Source organism: Equus quagga, chromosome 3 (genome assembly GCF_021613505.1).
Source record: "Equus quagga isolate Etosha38 chromosome 3, UCLA_HA_Equagga_1.0, whole genome shotgun sequence".
NCBI lineage: Eukaryota > Metazoa > Chordata > Mammalia > Perissodactyla > Equidae > Equus > Equus quagga.
In genome coordinates this window covers 143,175,132-143,197,347 of record NC_060269.1, presented here as the reverse complement: position 1 = coordinate 143,197,347, position 22,216 = coordinate 143,175,132, and the positions used below count along the sequence as shown (strand labels likewise).

General features: G+C 37.3%; 1 protein-coding gene across 1 annotated transcript in view; it reads right to left on the bottom strand.

The window, feature by feature from the left end:
- TAPT1 (transmembrane anterior posterior transformation 1) overlaps positions 1–22,216 on the bottom strand; it is a 59,486-nt gene that overhangs the window by 12,165 nt on the left and 25,105 nt on the right. The window contains exons 6-11 of the mRNA XM_046655781.1: positions 12,185–12,347; positions 9,666–9,801; positions 8,183–8,280; positions 7,941–8,010; positions 3,799–3,879; positions 1,340–1,449 (exon numbers count right to left, since the gene is read on the bottom strand). Coding sequence (XP_046511737.1) covers positions 1,340–1,449; positions 3,799–3,879; positions 7,941–8,010; positions 8,183–8,280; positions 9,666–9,801; positions 12,185–12,347 — 658 coding nt within the window. The remainder of the gene's footprint in view (positions 1–1,339; positions 1,450–3,798; positions 3,880–7,940; positions 8,011–8,182; positions 8,281–9,665; positions 9,802–12,184; positions 12,348–22,216) is intronic.

The window sequence follows — 22,216 nt, the reverse complement described above, 5'->3', positions numbered from 1 at the left end:
ACTTTGTAGATGAAAATGCTTAATAATTAAGCAGGAAAAAGGTGCTAACAACCTAGCAGACCTCTGGGTGGTGTCTCTATTTGTTTTCCTACAGTAGGGTAAAACAGAGCCTCAACTCCCCCGACTGCTACGTTCATGGGCCTTTTAAAGGTTTCTTTTCAAAGAGATGAACATTCAATGATTATGATCCTGACAGTTCAGAATTTTGGGAATAGTGGCTATTTTAAGTAATGTAATATATATATTAAAAAAATTGAAATTTTACATTAAGTGAAAAGTTTAAAAAATTATTATTACTATATGTCTAATGATACTGATTCCTTAGAAAAATGGACACTGAACAAGATATAAAACTGAGAGAACACAGTAGTTATGAAGGCACTTGTAAATTGTCATTTCCACTAAAAACTGCACCAAGTGGCTGAATCATGCCTATTAATTTTGATTTCAGATACTGAGAAAATGATCCCATGAAAAGGGAATCATTCTGGATTGAGGAAGCTAAGAGAGTAAATGGGGAAACCACTTTGTCAGTGTTTTACAAAAAAGTGTAAGATCATATTTTATTCAAGTATATTAAAGCATTAAGAAACCTATAATCAAATCATCATATTGTAGTAGTTGCAACTCCATTAGATTTAAATCTTTGCCTTTTGCAATAAAACAGTAAGTATCAGAGTAAGACAAAGTACAAGTAAAATCTAGAAAACTGCTGAAATTAGTTTTCATTTTGGGACTAAGTAGGAATGAAGAATGCACTAGGAAACTTATGCTTTGTATACAAGGAGCCTATAGCCACATATCTATTTCTGGAAATTCTACAGAATATCTGGTTACAATATAAAACAAATCTCTCAAAGTTTCATCAAATGCTTTCACCAGAAAAACATAGGCTCTTGTCTTCTAGAACTCACCAGAGATAGACCTATTCATAATCACAGAAGAATTCATTTTAAATATAAAATATTTTAAAAATCCAAGCACAGAGAATAGTTTTGATAGTCTAACGTTTTAAACAGAAACAATGTGGTTTTAAAATGTTTAAGAGATTATGATAGTATTAACAGTTTTTAATGATTGTGAGTTAGTGACACTGACATCAACTACTGGGCAATCAACACTGCCACCCAAAAGTATGGAAGCAGCGCTATTCAATACTGAAAAAACCTTCTTTCAGTAATGTAATAATTTTTAGAAATTTAAAGTTGTAAGTCTAACTTTTAAGTAGTAGTACTCTTTTATTATCTTCATAAATGCAAACCTAAACTTGTCATTCTACGATTTTACAAGATTAAGTAGCAGAAGTCAACGTTCAACATTGAATTATTAAAATACATACATCTGCAGTAATGTCATTGAACTTGGTGATAAACGCATGTTTTACAATATCCACAGCAATTTCTGATGCAATCACCATACAGACATCTGGAAACAACACCCAAAGATGATCTATAAAGTACAGGAAAAAAGAGACAATTAAATCTCTTAATATGAACAGAATCCATAACACCACAGGATACCACAGAAATCCGAAATCTCCACAGAGCAAAACTAAACTGTTTTCAATAAACAATAACAGAGATAGAACTAGCATTCAGTTAAATATCAAAAGAGCCATACTTTATCAAGTTAAAGGATAATTCATTCAACAAATATTCTGTACTTTCTGGGTGCCAGGCATGATTTGAGGGGCAGGACCTGCCTTCATGGAGCCAGTGAACTGGTGGCATGACTAATCAGGCAGGCTCATTTTAAAATCCATTAATTCTATAGCTGCCCCAATGTGACAGCAAATAGTTGGCAGGGACGTGTGCTCAGGTCAACGGAACAATTTTTTCCCCTCTTTGATTACTATGACAAAGATATTGATCAATCATTTATTTCACCGTCACACAGATATAATTTGTCGAGTTTGCTCACCTTTACCACATTTATTAAAATGTCAATTCAGTATCAAGGACCTGATAAAAAATGCAAACAGATAACCTAAGACCCAGAAGAAGGATATAAGAGTGGAACAGAGCAAGAAATAGGTTAGAAATGCTGATAGGGACCTATGGCAATTCAAGCTGGGGTGGCTGAAGACTGCAATGGCGACGACACAGATGGGGCTATACGTGCTGACGTCGCACGGCAGTTGAGTGAGTCCGCATCATGCTGAGGCTTTGGGAATCAGGGGACCTCTTTCAACAATAAACTCTGATGCTAGCTGGCATATGACCTTGGGAAAGTTTCTCAGTCATCTAAATTCTAGCTTCCTCATCTACAAAATAAAAGTATCTACATCACCATCATGAGAATTAAATGAGATAATGATGTAAAGTGTATAGCAATTTGCCTGGCCTACAAAATAGCTAGTATTCTTTTTATGTTATTCATGATCTTGGGAACTTAGGGCAAGCTTCCATAAATAGTATTTTGATTTAAAATAACTAAAGAAAGAGTGAAAGAAAGATGAATTCACCAACTTGAGGGTTCCTTTTATTATACGCTCTATCACAGTAGTGACAAAGGAGGCAAATTAAATTTGTTGAAAGTCAAGTACAAGTGAGAATATGACTTCAGACATCCAGTTGTCAGCAGAGTTAGGGATTACTGTCCTTTGGCACAAAAACCCTGCTTTGGGTCCCACATGTACTCTGCTGGCACCAGCCACCCATGCTCACTTCTCTGCCTCTCATGGACACCCTGTTGGCTGACTGAGTTATAAACCAAGAACCCATGTACACAGAGAATCCAGGTGAATGTGTAGAAGAGGGGCTTTGCTGCCGCAAGTCAGGTAGCATCTGGATCTATTCAGATTAGAACTTAAGCCACTGTAAAATATGTCATTTGATCTTATAGCTTCTACAAGAAAATAACTCTGGAAACATGTTTCCAAGATCACATATCTCATTTTACGTCTGTTTCTGATTTTTCACGGCTAAGAACTAGCAATGAATCAAAATAAATTAAGAATAAGTTATCACATGTCTATAACATGCATAGTATTGGGGGTAATAAATGAAATGCAAAACGTGATCTCATACCATAAGAACAAGGTTGAAAAAAAATTGCAGACATAAAAAAACTAAATGACTGGAGAAAGCTGAGCACGTGATCATTTCCCACCCAGCTCACTTCAGCATTACCAGACTGCACAACAGCTGCCTCTCTCCTCTGCTGGCCTGTGAGCCTGACACAATTTTAGCACCCTCCACATGTGCCACAGCGCCCAGCCCTGTGCCCGGCACACAGCATCCACTCAGAGCGTCTGCTAAATGAATGGATGTTCGTGGAGTTTGACAACTTCCTGTCAGCCTTGATTCAGAGGTGGATGTAAGCAACAAAATTCACTGCTTTACCTTATATTCCTTTAATTTATCCTTATTCAAAATGCTAGTTAACAGGCAGCAAGTGGGTAAAAGACAAATGTTAAGAAAGAGCAAAAGTTCTTCTGGTGAATCCCTAAAATGAAGGAGATCTGACTATATTTAGATAACCACAGCATACTACATTTAAAGAAATAAACAAAGGGGTTAGAAGGGTCTACTCACCCACTGAGTACAGAGCACTAGAGATGCTGTGTGGTTTATAAGAAATGATGAGCCAAAGACTACCATACCAGGTATGGCATCCCACCAGCGCACAGAGAATATACTCAGGCCATTCTGCTGACACAGGTGTTTCTAATACTCAGAGTGGAACAGCTCAAGTTTTTTGAAGTTTTCTGCAATACTCATTTTATTCCATGTAAAAGAATGATTTTTGGTTCAAGAATAAAATTAGAAGGCACTGTATTTGTTAAGAGTTACGTACCTGGGTTCCAAGAAAACTGTTCCATGTTTCTCAGACAAACTATTAGCAAAAGCACATAATTTGTGAATCGTTCCTTAATATCTGAAAAAAATTAACATACGAATGCTATAGTGCATATGACAAAAATATACTGTACATATAATTTTAGTCAGAACATGAAATTATTATATTACATATAAATGTCTGTAAAATAAATACACTATTAGAGAGAGCAAGAGAGAGAATGCTGCTACATTGGTAAGCCATTTACTTCTTTTATTAACATAATTCTACTATGGAAATTCCAGTTTTCTATAAACTTCAAAAAATATTCAAACCATCAATTTGCTCAGACTGAATCATTAGACTCCTCCACTGGGCTTTGGGCCCATATAACACTGTTTTCATTTTACAAAAGAAGAAAAAACAGAAGCAGAGAGTAAAATACAAGACTTTGGGTAACATAAAACCCCTCTGGGAATCTCAGACTACTTCCAGTCTGGTAAATAGTAAGCACACAAGTAGTGACCTGATGAATTCTTTAGCTAAGAGAGTACTAGTATTACAATAGCATTACTCAGGGTATATGGAGAACTTAGGGAGAAAAAACCACCCCCAAATTAGGTTTCATAATGATATGTACCATAAGTCACTAAGGACTCCGAATGAACTTAATGAAGGCAAACAACTAAATCCCTGCTAAAGGCTAGTTTACACATTTCACTTTTTAAGCTGTTATTTCTTACTACAGTCTAAGATACTATGTAATCAAGAGATGGAATGAAATAAATTTACGTGTGCAGTAAGTTTGGCACAACTACTTGTGTGTCTATGTAATGGTGGGGACTATGGCTAGAAGCCATTGCTCATGTAACAAACCATCGCAATCTATCTGTATACATCTGCTGACATTTCCTGAATATTCTAGGATTTCAGTAATTCGGGGTCTCACCATGCCATTCAACTGTGGGCCCACCACAGCCCTGTGCATTTCAATTCCACCTTGAAGGCCCTCCTGGGATTGTCTTTGTCCTCTTTTCCAATTTCCACCTTTCCCTGTTACACTACAGGAAAGGATCTGGACTTCTACAGCTAAACCTTGGTCTCTGTGAGCGCGCTGGCATTTCCACGTGTCTTCCTCAAATCCCTGAACTCTTTCCAGCCAGGCGCAGCACCTTCTTTTCCAGGGCAGCTCAGCTCCTAGTCCTTGTTTGAGGGGGTCTGAGCTGTCCCTTGACTTCTTTAAGGCCAGTGGGCACAAACTCCTGTTCTACTATGAAACTGTAGAGTTATTTCTTATGAAATACCATGTTTTGGGATGTAAACTCACAGCACAGTGAGTAGCAAGGGGAAGAGCACAGGTGTGCGCCTGTGAAAGGCATCGCAAAACTGGGAGGAAGCAGGTGTGGTGCTTAAAGCACACAGGTTAAAAATCACATGTTCAATTTATTTTGTGATTTCAAAAGGGAATACAGGCTAAAGGAAGAAGCTAAGAAAAGTCTGTCCTAGAATAATTTCCATAATCTGAAACAAAATGTATTCTCTGCTACTTATAATTAACTGTGGAACTTAATTCACGGGATTAATTAAACTTGCCAATGTACCCTTAGTTGGAATTCTGTATGATTACTCACAAAGCTGCGTCTGTATGTGTGCTAAGTCCTTTGGATTTCCAATCTCCATAAACAAATTTAGCAAAGAAATACACTCATTTCTGATGCTTCTACCAAGTGTGGTACATAATACTGACTTCGTTCATTACAGAATTATCTGGAAAGAAACTGCCTTGAAAAACTTAAAATATTATTTCAAATAAGCCAATATAATTTTTATGAATTCTGATATAATGAAACAAAAACAATAGCAGTGTTTAAATGAATCATATCTGATTCTTGGACACATGATAGTGACCAACATAAAGAAAACCTACAAGCATTTCAATTCAAAGGATACTGATAAAGGAGAAAAAACTCCATCTTAATAGAGAGATATTTAAGGAAAAACAGATTTTAGAAAAGCAGACTATTTCAAGATACTGTAAAGATTAATAAAGACTGATGAATTTTGTTTTGATGAATGTGGTGTGTGACTACCAGTATCCTGGGGAATGGCTCTCATTTTTGAGCTGCTAATGCATGTGAAGAAGGCAATATATTCAGAGTCAACATGTGAAAAAGCAGGTTTTAGGGATTCCCTACCTACCCCTTTAATCTTTGAGCGCCACCTGAAATATCAGCAAGATTGCCTAAGACAGATATTTTTCTCACTTGGGAGTGGGTTTTAAAACCTACCTTACATAAAATTAAATTCTTATAAAACCTGAAGGGAGATAGAAAGAAGTACAATGCAGATCACTCTGCATTGTAACATGAACTATTTTACCTCTAACAAAAAGTAAAACTTTTTCATGCTGATTACTAACCATTTTAAGCCAAATATTCCTGAATTTCTTGTAAACTCACATGCCTTGTCTGAGCAATATTCCACTGTTTTCAGAATTTTCTTAAAACTCAAATATTGACTCTCTAATCTTTCTAAGCTAAGAGTGTGTAATTTGGGGGACCTGTTTATAAAAGAAAGAAAAAGTGATATTAATTACATCAACAAGCTGGCGATAAGGTTAAAAATTGTTCACAATCTCTTCCTCACAATACATGAACACTGAAAACCCCTAAAACTTATCTGCACATCTAGTTTAAAGCTCTATGAAGAGTGCCTAGTCAAAGCAGGATATGGATATAAATTAATAAAAAATATGAACAAATGAAATTCTTCTAGTTGAATCAATATATTCCACAATTAACTCCAGAAGCTGACCAAAAAAACCTAGAATTTAGTCCCTTCCCTCCTTTTCCCTCCCCTCCTCTTTTATTTCAAATTCACAGAGCGTGGCAGTGCACGCTTGAACACAGAAAGGGGGACCACACTGCCTTTCAGGGCTCTAAGATCCAAGGGCCACCACTGGCCCCTGTCCCCAGTCTATTCCCATCCCCAATAAGCAATCATTCTTCTGTTTCCATCATCATGAATTAATTTTGTCTGATCATAAACCTCACATAAATGAAATCACACAGAATGTACTTTTTTGTGATTGGCCTCTTTTCACTTAGTATAAGGCTTTTGAGATTCATCTATATAGTTGAATACAACAGTTTTCTTTAATTGCCAAGTGGTGTTCCACAGTGTAGATATACCAAAAGTTGTCTATCTACTTTCTTCTTGATAGTAGGATTTGGTTGTTTCCAGTTTGGGGCTACTATGACTAAAGCTGCCATAATAATTCTTGTACAAGCCCTTTTGCGAAAACATGTTCTTGCTGCTGCATCATAGGGTAAGTAAACGTTTAACTGTTTAAGAAACTGCCAAAAGGTTTTCCAGAGCAGCTGTAATATTTCACACTCACACCATCAGTGCATGAGAATGCCAGTCACTCCACACCCTCACGAACAGTCGGCACTGTCAGGCTCCAGGACCAGCCACTCTGGTGGGTGTGCAGTGATATCTCACTACGGCTTTCACACCACAGTGCAGATGTCCACATATGAAAGAGATAACTAACGTCTTCGTATTCTTATCAAACCAGTTTGACTTTGCAGACTCCCTGGAAGGGTCTCAGGGACTCCTCTCCAGGATTCCACTTTGAAAACCAAGACACTAAGCTCTCTGATTTTCATAACTATATAAGAGAATGTTTCCAGAGATATACTTTGTGCCTTCACACTTTTTCAGAATTAGAAAGGAGGCAGTAAGGCATAACTGACAAACCTCAGAACTGAGAGACAAGCTGAGGTGTGCAGTCATAATTCTGCTCTTAGTAGCTATGTGGGTGACCTTGGGAGAGTCAGATTACTTTCTCTGTTTCAGCTTCCGCATCTATAACATGGAATAATGTTAGCTGCCTCCAAGAAATTTCTGGATTAATGAGAAGCTTCTGAAAGTACTGTACGGTGCTATACAAATGTCTATAATTTTTTTATCATTTTAAACATCCTAAGATTACAATAACCAAAATAATAAGAAAACTTAGTAAAGATGATGAGAGAATAAGAGAAAGCACAGCTTAAGTCAAAGAAACAGTGGCTCACAGGAAACATGACATGAGAGTTTCAGAATGAATTGCAAAATACTGCATAAAGCTGCAAGGAGAATCTAATTGTACATACCGCTATTTGACATTTGAAAAAGATTGTTCTTTTCAAACTTCTTGAAGACACTTCCTTTAATTTCAACAAACTGAAATAGTAAACAGAAATATGACTTTTATCATTATAACAGCTTTAAAAGTGGACATGTTACATATAAAACTTCCTGGAGCATAATTAAAAACTAATTTTATCCCATCCAGAACACTGCTGCAAAAGTACTCATATACCCTCAAAAATGTAAAATAAAATCTCTTACTTACATTATTAGACATCATGATAGTAAGCAGTGACTTGTTGTGTGAGTTAAAAGCTACGTTGAGAGTTGTTGCTTGAACCATTATAAGAATTGCATGCAAAACTAGCAGTAAGTGATGTCAAGGAAAAAACTTAAGTCTGTTATCATATTATATTAATAGATAATAATTTAAAATTTCGACAGTAAATAATGGGAGAAAAAGACGACAATGCTTTTTAAATCAAGTCTTATGTAAGTATTTTATTATCTTTATAATTTCTCTGTTAGCTCTAGTTGATATAAATTTGACAGGATAAGATGTATGCAACCCATATGAAACAAACAAAAGCAGAAAGGAATCTCTGTGCAGCCAATCACCAAGACTGTGCATCCTGGGACATGGTGGTCATGTTCTCTACGGTCTCTGGCACTTGGCACAAAGCTTGGGAAACAGGACCTCAAAAAGTTTGTTAAATAAATGGAATGAATTATGGTAAATACTGAAAGAAGAGATTTATATATATATATATACAGTCTAAATTACGATAATTTGCATGCTAAAATAGAACAGAACACAAAGTAAAAGTTAGTCTGGAAGTGATTTTCCTCTATGGGTCTTCAGGGGATGGGGAATGTAAGACACTAAGAAATGTCTGAAAATTAAGATTCTCCTTCCTATGTCGTTTTTGAACACATCCACAAGTTGCAGAATTACAGTCATATACATATGGAATGCTTTAAGTTAGAACAGTAACCGTTTTACTTCATTATACTTGGAACAAGCTTTTAATCTCACAGAAACCTTCCTACTTAGTCCTTTAACTTCCCAAGTATTAATCCAATTCTTGCCAGTATCACTCTCTCGGAGACAGTATGAAAAAAATCACACGACACATTTCTGTGAACGAATTCTGATTCCACATGGAACTTCAGTGCAGGTGCATGTGTCTGTAAATATATATGTACGGCTACACACAGATGGACACTGTGGTATATAGTAAAGCACTTACTCTCCGAAAGAAAAGCTTTAAGATCAGAGCAGAGGAGGGGGAAATAAAACCTCTAAAATTCCTCCCCAACCAATTTCAAATTTTACTTCTGATGAATTGGATACATTTTAAGTCCAAGTTTTACACAAAGAATTCACAGTTATAAAGATAACTTCAGGAAAAATTCCAATGTAAGTACAAAGGTTATATAGATACACATAAATGTAAAGTATATATAAATACACTACACTTTTATCCTAAAATCCTTCCTTATAATCAGTTACACTGAGACTAGAACTGTTTTCTAGCAGTGAAGACGGTCATGCATACGTGAGGCTCTTTAAATTAAGTTACAAACATCATAACCAATTTCTCAAAAGAAAGTAGATTATTTCACATTCATCTTCAGGATAAACACACACACACACACACATCTTTAAATCTGAGAAACAGCTAACAAATAAAATAATGCAGAATACGCATTAACTGGTGGAATTTCTAGAAAGTCTAAAAGGATACAGACATAGAGAACGGCCATGAAAAAGTGCGGAATCACCCCGATGTGGGCTCTCTTTCTTTCTTTAGGCTCTGTTGCTGTCCAATAGAGAGCATCTAATATATCTTGTCCAAATGATGAAAACAGACGATCTGCTACCTAAAGAAACATTATTCACAAGGTGTTTCTTAATATTCCATTTAAATATGTCATTAAAATTCAGATACAACTCAAATACTGGTGATCTGACTTTTTAAATCCAACTAGAAGGTAAGTTCCAAAATAGCAGAGATGTTTGTTTCCTTATTTCCTGACATTTCTTTATTCTCTGACACACAGGGAGTACTCAAATTCTTGCATTATTTGAACGAGACTTTATCTAATTAGCTATGTTTGTAATAAGGAAAGTCCCACATGGTAGCAAAAATAAAAGGGAGAGGACACATCATAATCAAAGTCCCTCTGGTTTTAACTCTTTAAATTCCAATTCAAGATTCAAATTTACATGTTTTGGGACAATGGATCATTTGACCCACTTGACGCACACCTAACATCTGTAAACAACAACAGCTGTAATTTGTTGGAGGTTTATTACACAGAATATGCAGATTTGCTTCCTAAAGACATTTTCAGGTATTGCTCTCCATGAACATAGTATGATACATGAAAAGAAGAAAGGATATAGGAGGGCACATCGTTCAGGATTCAGTGGGAATGTCACATTCTAGGAGAGGGCTCTCCCAGACCATCCGATCGCTATGGCTCCGTGCTCTCTAACGCCTCACCTGTCTTCTTCATCATGGTGTTTCTCATCTCCTAATACCTCCCGTTCACTGTCTCTCTCCCACCTGTAGCATATAAGCTCTGTGAGATCAGGCTTTGTTCTCATCTGTATTGTCAGGGTTTAAGACAGTGCCTGGCACACAGCAAGTGTCAATGAAATATTTGCCAAATGCAGAATAATAGCTCCCACTTAGGAGCTCTTACCACATATGCCTGGCATTGTGCTAAGCCCTTTCTACGTTCTGTCTCATTTAATCCTCATAACTCTCCTAGTATCTCCATTTCACAGATGAGAGGCTGAGGATTAGAGACATTCAGCCACCAGCAGCTGTGTGTCGTGTGCAGGATAATAGGATCATAACCAGGACTGGAAGCAGTTTCTCTCTAGACTAGAGCCTGGACTCTTGTCCACTGTGCTTAAACCATATCATCAGCCATAGTCTAGAGGTGAGTGTTTAAACCATTTCGATCAGCAATTCATGGATCCTTTTTCTTGGCCTATTTCTTAATCACAGTAATAATACCACCTTGTAGAGGGCCCTGTAAACCAGAAGGCATGCACATTAAGTGTAGGGGTGAGGAGAAGCCCTTATCACCCACACTCCCTAAGAGGGAAGGCAGTAAAGGAGACTAGTAGGGCCCTGGTATGTAGAGCCACTCAAACAGCAGAAGGTGCGGAGAGGAGGCCTCGGCTTTTCTCTTGGTGAGAGGGCGGGGAGAGCAGGATGGCTACTGCGCTTCATAAACTGCACCCAGGCCCGCCATCTGCATCCCACTTGATGGGACAAAGCAAGTGTCCAGCAACAAGCCTACAGCAGGAAGCTGGGGGGGTTCAAACCATCTCGGTCATGGACTGGGGAGTAGCCAGGATAGTTAGAGCTCCATGGCTCTGTAAAGAGATGGGAAGCGCTCATCTCCTACAGCGACGCAGCCTCAGAGCAGAAATCTGTCCACTCATTAGGAAAACTCCACTCGTGACTAACTGAAAAGACAGGGCAACCTCACTTGTGTCCCTAAAAAGTACTATAGGAAAACACAATTTGAATCTTAAAAGTTTATTACTTAACCTAGAGTAGCTTACCATTTAAAAACTTATGAAGATTCTGCCTATAAACCAAAGCACTTTTTTTGCTTCATGTAATTGCTTATTTTTTGTATAAACGCGGACTTTCACAGTGACTGCTTTAAAGTGAGGTATACTGTATTAAAAATGTTAAGTACTTACAGAGATTGGGAAACTTACATTTACTTGCTCTATGTAAAAATTTCAAAACAATTTAAAATGTAAATCTACTGGAGCAAACACAGATAATCCTAACACATTCTTCATAATTTTTAAAGTTTTGGCAAAAAGCACACAGGGGTTTCCAATGAATTTGTGAAACAAACTTCCCTCCCATTTGACAATTTACGTTCTCAAGGGAGTCCCGGCTGGAAACATCCAGGCAGCAGGTGCCCATCTTCCCTTTTCAAGGACACATCACATCCTCAGGACCTGCGACTCTAAGTGTGTCCCAGGACCCACAGCACAGGCACCTCTGTTAGAAAGGCAGACTCTCCAGTCCCAGCCCAGACCCACTAAATCAGAATGTGCATTGTAACAAGGTCCTCAAGTGACGGTACGAAAACTAAAGGCCAGAAGCACTGTTACCAGAGCCGGTAGGAAAGTACTGTGTACTGGAAGCTGGCAGTTGTGTGCTGTCGCCCACGCCTGTGCAGGCTGGGAGCTGGACTTCCGGGCAGTCAGTGAGGGCCTCACCTCAAGCATGTTGTAGATGATGTAGAGCTTGATGACCGACTGCCCCCGTATCAGGTGATACATCATGGAGTAGTCGACATAGTGCATCATGAAATAGCAGATGACCAAAATGACGCCCTTCAAAATGTCACACACCTGGGCAGGCTGGAGCAAACGTCTGTCCCTGAAACATATAAGAAGGAATAAAAATATGAGTTTTATTTAATATGTTCCCCCAAATAAATCATCTTTACTGGACATACACTGGCATATAAAGCTAATGAGAATTAGGCTGATCTTTTAAAAACTTCAAACTAACAAAGGAAGTTACACTGACTGACACTCAACAATGTGCAATTTCCTGCCCAAGTTCAGACTATGAAGATGTTCAACCAGAACGGCTATTAGAAGTGGGCAGCCTCACCAAGTGAACACCGAGGGCAGGCATCTGCTGAGAGGGCTTTACAGCAGTGAGTGGACTGCCATGGTTATGACACAAGCCTCCACCCCTCACAAAGCCCTACAGCACGCTGGATCAGCCCTCTTCACACAATGTTAGCATTCTACGCACACTGCTTTGTACGTGTAGTTTTTATTTAACAGCATAACAGATTCTTCCATATGGGGTTCTTAAGGAACTCATATTTCTATGGCAGTGTAGTGTTCCACTGTGTGGATGCACCATAATTTATTTAATATATCACTGACAGATTTCTAAGTCTTTTGCAACTATAAACCATAATGCAATGTATATGTCATGGTTCACATATGACAGTGTATCTGTAGAATAAATTCCTAAAATTGAAATTTCAACGTTATGTTCGCTCGACATTTGATAGAAGCAGGTGAACTGCCCTCTGTAAGAGTTGTATCAATTTATACTTCCACTGGAAAAGCATGAGAAAGCCTGCAGCCCACGTGCAAGGATTCAGTGTTTGATCAACTTGTGGATCTTTGCCAATCCCTGGATCTGGTGAAAAATGGTATCTAGTACAGTTTCAATGTTAATTTCTCTCATTGGGAGACTGACATCTTTATATATTTAAGTTATTTATATTTTCCATGAATACTCTCCACAATCTTTTTCTTACTGGTTTGTAGGATAGCTTTTATATTACAGAAGTTAGTCCTCTGTGACATGAGCTGAAAATAGTTTTTTACTAACTAATGGAGAGGAATCATTCCTTACTTCTGAGGTCAGAGTATTAAGAGCTAAATCTAAATTATGAACGGGAACATCTTACTAACACAGCAAAACTACGCGAGAAAAGAAGAAATTTAAGATTTCTTTCACTAGATACAAAATTACTGTGACAAGAATGGGAAAGATGCTCTAAGTCTACTGCAGGCTGATTCCTCAGGACAAAAATGGTCAGTCTCCTCTTCTGGCAGCTGTTATGTATAGTATAATCAATAAAAAGCCTCAAGTGTTTTCATTAGGAGCTGCAGAATCTCTTCATTTCCACCTTCGTGACAACATTCTAGCAGATACCTCAGGGGTGACCTCAGTTTCCAGCTGGCCATCAGCCTTCTGATCTACTTATTTGGTATTCCTTGGCTACCTATTCACTGGAGCTCTCTCTAATCCTAGTCCACATTCAATGGGCTCTTTCTGTCCAAAGACCCTTGTAGAGTTCAACAAGAAATCTGTAAGTTTTCCAAACGGCCACCTGGAACGGTCTTTTACAAGATAAGGATGATGCACGCAGTGCCCATTCTGTGAGCAGTTGATAAAGAACCTCACTGTTGTTTTCTACAATGCACACTGCACATGGTTTCAGCCAGGGATGAATGTGATCTGTTTACAGAGAGAATATGGGATATTCGCAAGTCCTGAAAAGAGGCAAGTTCTGTGAAGACTGTGTTCCAGGAAGGACTAGAAGTAGATGGGAAGACACTGGGCTGAAGAAATGAGCCCAAATGGAGACACTGGTCAGAATCTTCTAAGTCAGACTACATCTCTTGAGACAGGCATAATAAACTGAGCGAAATTACTCTCAGCAGTTAAAGCTGAAGTTTTGGGCAAAACTGCATCAAGGATAAAGCTGATCAATCTCTACCCTCACTTTTCTGCCCCTTTCTTTTCTCCAGGCCGTTTGTCTCTCCCAAGCAAACTCTGGCCCTCTTCTCCTCAGGGAACCCAGAGGAATCCTTATCTGTCATCTCCAACACCCAGCCCAGGACACAGACCGCTGCCCAGAGCTATCTGACTGTCAAGGGATTCCCTGCCCTGACACGCACAAGACTAAAAACGGAAGAGGTATTATATTTGTCAAGAGTTGAAGGTAAACAAATTTTTAATTCAAACAATGAGACAAGGACATATCTTGAACACTCTCGGGCTCCTGGCCTATGTATGACTGTCTCCCCTGGGCTGGCCAGGGGACAAGCTGAAGCATCAGCCTGGAGGACTCCACCCAGCTGCTCCTCAGAAGTGCGGGCACAGCTGAGCGTACGCTGACAAGCACAAATCACAACGGTGTGGGCCTGTGCATTTGAGAACTAGAGGTCATGTTTTATGAGTTAAAGAAAATGATAGGAACGAAAACTAGGACGGTATTAATGAATTTGCATTGATTACCAAAATGATTTTGATAACTAATTAAAGTAGAACACTAGACTGAGAGTTTTGGGTACTATATTGGCACCTAGTTAGCTAAGAGATCTCAGTCAAAGCAATTTTATTTAAGAGATAAAGGGCTTTTTAATATATATATATCCAATTGTGTTTCTTTATAAACATCTGCAACAAAGCAACGTGTTAGCATATCTATGGAGGAATATTATATTTAATACAAGCTATTGTTAGAAATTAGAGCTCTACCAAACATTGCAAATATATATCCCAAAATAACACAATACCACACATTTTAAACAAAAATCATAATAAATAAAACTTAAAAATTTAGCATAAACAACTTTAATTTAGCTTTATCTTGTGTAGGAATAAACCAGGTTGTAAAAACAACAGAAAAGTTAAAAAAAAAACAGAAAAGTTGTAAAAACAACAGAAAATTTGTAGAAACACCCTATACTACAATCCACAGTTACTACATGGCAGGCACCATTCTGGGCTCTTTGCATATATCCATTTTAGTTTTCACAATAATCCGATGAGGAAGGTACTATCCAGCCCAAGTTTACAGATGAGGCAAAGAGTAGCCAAGAACGTGCTTGCAACCTGTACAGTTAATAAGTTAAGAAACGGACAGCAGTTAAGAAGTGGGAGCAGGGACCTGAACCTTGGCACTCTGCTCCAGAACACATCTCTTCATTACCATCTATCTTTCTAGACTTTTCTCTAAAAGCACTTTTAAACTTACAGGAATCAACAATTCAGTACCTTTTATCTTTCAGCGTAATTTAATACTGTATAATTTATCACTGTACTGTCATCCTTCAGAAAAATTGTGCTAAAAACCAAGTATATCTATCATTTTTGCTCTTGATTTCTAAAAAGAGAAAAAACAGGACTATATTCCACTGGATCCACTGCTTTTTGTGCCTTTCCTTCTCTGGTGATAATCTTCCATTGCTAACATCATAATTGATTGCTACAGAGATGACTCTGATTTTCAAAACTAAGAAGTATTATTCAAATCAAAAATAAAAGCAGCAGAACTCTTAAGAAACAAGGGTCTTGTTTTCATATAAATGTCCCTGTTAATGAAAAAGAAAATTTGCAAAAATAAAAAATTGTTTCTAAGGTAGCATCTAAAAAGACATCTGTACATAGCAAGGCCTCTCTGAATAAGAAAAGATCTAACCTCAAAACAAGTTCACCTGGTTAAAACACCTTGAGCCAGTCCCAGTATTTGTTTCCTTCTCTGCTGGGATATTTTTAGATGGCTATCTGATAAGCATTTCAAACCCCATAAGAAGCTTATCCACAGCTCTGCTAATCAACTCTGAATTGGCCTTTGAACAATACTTTCAGCCCGAAATTCTTCCTTATAAACACCTGCTAAATAGCAGTTACCGGCAATTCATCTTGCAAATACTGAAAATTCCAAACGAACGCATAAATAAGTGGAGTAAACTGCTGGACAAAGTGAAAACCCACTAATCTAATGTACAGGTTGGCTGCGAGTTAGGCAAGACAAGTAGGATTAAACAAGATATTCAACAGAACTTAAAAATTTTTTAAATTTTCAAGTTAAACTAATCTTAGATAACCTAAATTTTCTATATTTCTAAATTTTCTCTTTTACTCATTCAAATACTTCCATTGGATTTTAAACAATTATCAATTAAAGTGTTTCAGTTGTTTCAAAGGGCTTGTAGATTTATGGCTCAGAATGATATAATAGACAAAGATGATCAAGGGTAGGCTTTTTCCTCCTCTCTTTAGGAGAAGATAATATACTAAGATTAAAGTAAAAACTAGCAGCAGACAGAAAGATCAGGAAGGAAAAGGAAGCAACACAAAGGAGCAAGAGGAATGGGATAATCTCTGCCTAGTTAAATGTAAAATATTAAATAAGGTTCTCATTTTTGAAACAAAAATCTTTTTATAATTTTTAAGCAAATTTAAATAAAATGGATTAAGATGTTTTCACTTAATTACAAAACTGAAATTTTTAAATCTTAACTTTTTGTAACATACGGTAGAAAGATAATTACTACATGCTTAAACTGATTAAAGTTTTCCTTGGGCTTTAAAATAATTTCAGACTATCCTAGGAAAACATAACTGGTTTTATACAGCTATGTTCAGTGTTTGGAGCGATGCAAAATAAAAACTGCTTATATGGAAGGAACTAGGCTCAGGTGACTGCTGAGGCGTCGGGGATGAAGTATTTGCTGTTAAGTCTAAACCAACACGTATAATTAAAGATCATTTTGTTGAGTGACTTTGCTATGTTAGGGGAGATCACGGTCAAATCTTGCGTAATTGTAAACTAAGTTTTACGACCACGTAAGGATAGGGAACCACATTTTCTTCCGCATGTGTCCGTCCCCAAATGGTTATGTCTGCCTATGCTGTTTTGTTTTGTTATTTGTTTCATTATAATTAATATTCATTTGTACTGATGTCAATTTCGCCAAGCGTATAGAAGGAAAAATCAGGGTTTACTCACCACAAGGAGTCCCTGTGACACCACATTCCACTCTATAAAGGAAGTGAAAGTGCTCCTCCCTTCGGTCTGATTTACGAGAGAGAAAGAAAGAGAGAAGGTTGTAATGTTGCTACGCTACTTAGAGCGTCATGGTGAGGAAACAGGGAAAACAAAACCTGAGGTTACAAAGACTTGCTAACAAAACAAATACACTGCCCTCTACAGATCAGCCACGAAGATCAGCCCTGGTATGAGGAAATAACAGACAGTTTGTTTCCCCAGAGAAAGTTACCAAGAGCTCTCCCTGCATGCATTACAGGGGTGGCCTTAACCACTTGGGGCAAAATTAAGGCTTACATCTAAAAAGAGAAAAGTCTATTTTGTGTGCGTCTGTGTGAAGTTAATTTTAAGTAAAATTATCTTGAAGGAGGTGAAGAATACAGAGGAAGCCCAGCAGGTTAAGAAACTCTGAAGTATTTGAAATTCATAGTTCTTCTGTGAGACAAGAGTTCCTATGGGGTATTCTCCAAAAACAAAAAAACAAAAGAAGCCATCAACTCAAATAAGAATTATGCCTCAAACAGAGGTGAGAGATCAGAAAATTTGCTTGCACATATTTTATTTGCTCTAATAGTAAAAGAAAAATATTCCAGCATTTATTACTTAAATCTACTCTATACTTATTACTGTCTAAAATGTTTTAGGCAAAGTTTTTTTAAGAAAACTATCAGTTCTTGGTACTAAATAGTCTCGTTCTTCTCTATAATCTCCCTCAACTTTCGACTCAAACGTGACTATATTTCTAAAACACAAAATGAAGTCACAAGTTTGAGGAAGAAAAAGGATTCACAAAAACAGCAGGTAAGTTAAAAACAGTCATACAATTAGTTATTCTTTATTTATTCTTAAGTGAATTTGGAAAAATGATGTCTGATACCTCTTTAGCATACTAGAGAGCAGTCTACTTTTCTAAAAAATAAAATACTTTCCTTCTTCTAAGAAACACAGATACCTCTTATAATGAATCAAAGCCATTCTGATTTCCACATCCTTGTCATTAAAAAAATTATCCTAATTCAAGAAGTTTCTCCAATGTTTTTCTAAAATGATACTACCCTGTCTGGGAAAAAGGGAAGAAAAACAGACATGAAACCACTTTTAAAGAATCTGGATGTGTTTATTTTAGTCTATGGCAAGATATTTTGGGGCAAAGATTTTTCAAGATTGTTAATTCATTAGCAATATTCTTCCTCTAAGTATTCTTGAGATTACTAAGGACAGATGTAACTTTTTATGGAAGCAGTGCATGCTTCGCAGACAACACACACACAACTACTGAGTCACGATAATTAACCTGCCAACATCTCAAAATGAACAATAATTAACAGGGTCAAAAGCTGGCAAAATGCCCGCCAGTGGAGCGATCGCAGTGAAGGCTGGGTTTCCTCAGCGGCTGCAGGACTGCCCTGGCCCTCAGCCTTAGGGAGAGATGGAAAGATGGAGAGTCTACCTAGTTGTCGGTACTGGCAAAAGACCAAAACCAAAACCAAAAACCATGGCAAGTTTGCAGAAGATTTAGAAATAGGTTCAAAGAATAATTCTAAAGCAGGAAATCTGTAAGGCTGTCAGCTTTCAAAAGCCTCTCACAAATGCTGTACCAGATATAACTCTGCAAGTTGAGGCAGCGAGAACACTAATATCAAACATGCGAAGAGGCAACACGACTGCTCTCCTGCTAATGTGACACTGAAACAAATGGCACCGGAGAGAGCAAAGAGTTACTGCTTTCATGGCGGCACCTTCATTACTTTGACAAATATCCCTTTTCTCCCTTTTTGGGAGTAATTTCAAAGAAGTAAGAAACTAGGAAGATAGCAACATTTTTTTTTTCAGAAATAGGACTGAAATACAGGAGTGTGAGTAAAAGAAAACAGAAAAAACAAAATGATCAACTTCTTTGCTGGTCTCTTTAATTTCTTCTTATCCCTTTGAAAAAAGTCAAGTCAGACTGAAGGAAAGAGCACTTTTTGCTTGCTGAAAAAGACGGAACATGATACAGCTATAGTCAAGACAAATAACCTTTAATGGAAGTAGAGAATGTGGAAGCTATAAGATGGCAGAATTTGGCTATTTCTGAATAATAATTTTGTAAAAGTAAAATATATTTTTATATTCCTAAAATATCTTAAAATCTTAGACATAATATTAACAATCTTGTTAATACAATTTTTCATGTTATATTTCAAATTTCAACTATTTCAAATTTGGTGATTTTAAAAATATTGCTCAAAAAGATACTGTTTTCTAAATTGCTCAAAGAAAACATAAATTGCAACCCATATTATTACTCTCAGCACAAATGACTCAATTTTGATAAAGAATACTCAAGGCACTAGGACAGCAAGGCAGTATTCTCATATTCTGTGTAATCTGGCCTACACTCATGCAGAGTATTTAAAATTGCTTAAGTTCTGTTATATAATTTTAACTGCATTTCACGTTTTATATATGTCGTATATTTATTTGTGACAGCATAAAATGTAATTTCTCAGTTGACCCAAATCGCAGAAATCGTGTGCACAGGAATGCTTAACGGAGTCTTTATGCAGCATGTAACAAGCGGCCCTCTAGTGTCATTTTAGCTATAAACTCTTAAACACAGAACACATTTTATCTAATTTTAAAATGTGACTCGAATTAATTTAGATTGACTAGTATTTTATTAAAGTAATATACAAAAGCAATCATCTTTACTTTATATCTTAGAAGATCTAGAAAAGGTTGGCTCCAGGGACCATTAGCTACTCTCAATAAAGCAAATGGAGTAGAGGATTGAAGATTTCCCAGCTCCCTGAAACATCTCTTAGTTTTCAGAACGCACAGTCAAAGACTTCTCTAATGCTACTTTGGTGGCCTGCTTCCGCAAGTGACAAGGGACACACAGAAACGACACCATTCTAGATGCCTGTGCAATAAGATAGGTCTTCAAATAAAAGTCTAAAGAAAGAGGCCCGTGGGGAACACTGGCAAAGCACCACTGTGACTTACTCGGTGGACACCCACTGTAATAACACACCCAAGGAAGGAGCCACTCCAGAAGGGAGAGAGCTTTTAGGTGACATATCCTTTTAATATTTTATCTCATCATGCCAACAGCCACATAGAACACGATGTCTTTGAAAGCCATTCACTGAAAGGTGGCTAGAACACAAACTTGCCTCACACTGTTGATCAAAGAACAACTAAAAGTAATCTAGCTCATAGTGTACACGTGAACACCGCTCCATGGCATTAGTTATTTCACGCCAGGTAGTTTCACCAAACTATCCAAATTTCCATGTGTCATCCTTGTTAGGCAGTCACACATGAAGATTTATATTTAGTAGTTTTATTAGATTTTCTTTTTCTGGTCTTCTGAAAAGATAACTGAAAAAACAACGATTTTATTGACCTCCCAATAATGATAAAAGAAAATAGTACAGGGGCTGACCCCGTGGCCAAGTGGTTAAGTTCGCGCACTCCGGCAGGTGGCCCCGTGTTTCGTTGGTTTGAATCCTGGGCACGGACATGGCACTACTCATCAAACCACGCTGAGGCAGTGTCCCACATGCCACAACTAGAAGGACCCACAATGAAGAATATACAACTATGTACTGGGGGGCTTTGGGGAGAAAAAGGAAAAAATAAAATCTTATATAAAAAAAAGAAAACAGTACAGTCATGTGTGGCTTACCAACAGGGATATGTTCTGAGAAATGCACCATGAAATAATTTGGTTATGCGAACATCAGAGTGCACTTACACCAATCTACACGGTACAGCCTGCTACACACCTAGGCTACGTGGTACTAATCTCACTGGACCACTGTCGCACACACAGTTCGCGCTGACTGAAAAGTCACTGTGCAGAGCATGACTGTCCATGACGTTAGGCTTTGTTACTATTAACATACTGTGCTACAGATGCCCGCCCGGTGGCGCAGCGGTTAAGTTCGCACATTCTGCTTCGCCGGCCTGGGGTTTGCCAGGTCAGATCCAGGGTGCAGACCCAGGCACCGCTTGTTAGGCCATGCTGCGGCAGGTGTCCCACATATAACGGAGGGGAAGATGGGCATGAATGTTAGCTCAGGGTTAATCTTCCTCAAAAAAACAAAACAAAACAAAACTATGCTACAAATGTCTTTAAAAAGGTTTATTAATAAGAATAAAGGCTTCTTAAAAACTCTCCCAAAGGTATAAAGGATGTACCTGAATATCTTAAAGCTGATGGTTAAATTCCTAAAAAGATCCTCCTATTTGATTAACACGTAATTAATAAAATATGAAACATAATTTTCTCAGTCTGGAAGGTGAGGTTACAGAATGTAAAGTATCACATATAACAACAATGTGATCTTACTTCTAATTGTTTTACCCTATGCAATCTTGCAAAAAAGAATTTTTACTCTTTTCACAATATGATCATGATCAATAAATTCTTCTAATATAAACTGGAAGAATTTCTTCCTTTATTAAAACTGATTAAGGCTCCTTTTTAAAGGGACTCGTGTTTATTCAGTGCTTACTAAACATTAAGTATATGCTCATTTACTACTTTAAAGAGAATCTTTTAGTCTTTAAAAGAAAAAAACTCAATATATAATTCTGTATATTGACCAATAATTTTGTAACTCAGTTTCCACAGTGAAGTTATTGATAATAATTTCGTTAATTATATATTTTCTATGCTATGGAATAGTCACCTACTTTACAGTTAAATGAAGTTTCACATATTATTGTCCAGTTCAGAATTTTAAAACTTTCCAGAATGAAACGTATTTAGAAAAGTGATGCATGTTAGAAATGTCACTTGGGCAACTATGCTAAGAACTACATAAGAATGTCATAGAGAGAATGACTAGACTGAGTCATTACTATTCAATACTAAATTACTATTTAGCATTGTACTATTACTAAACTACTATTCAATCTAAATTAATGACTCTGTGTAGTC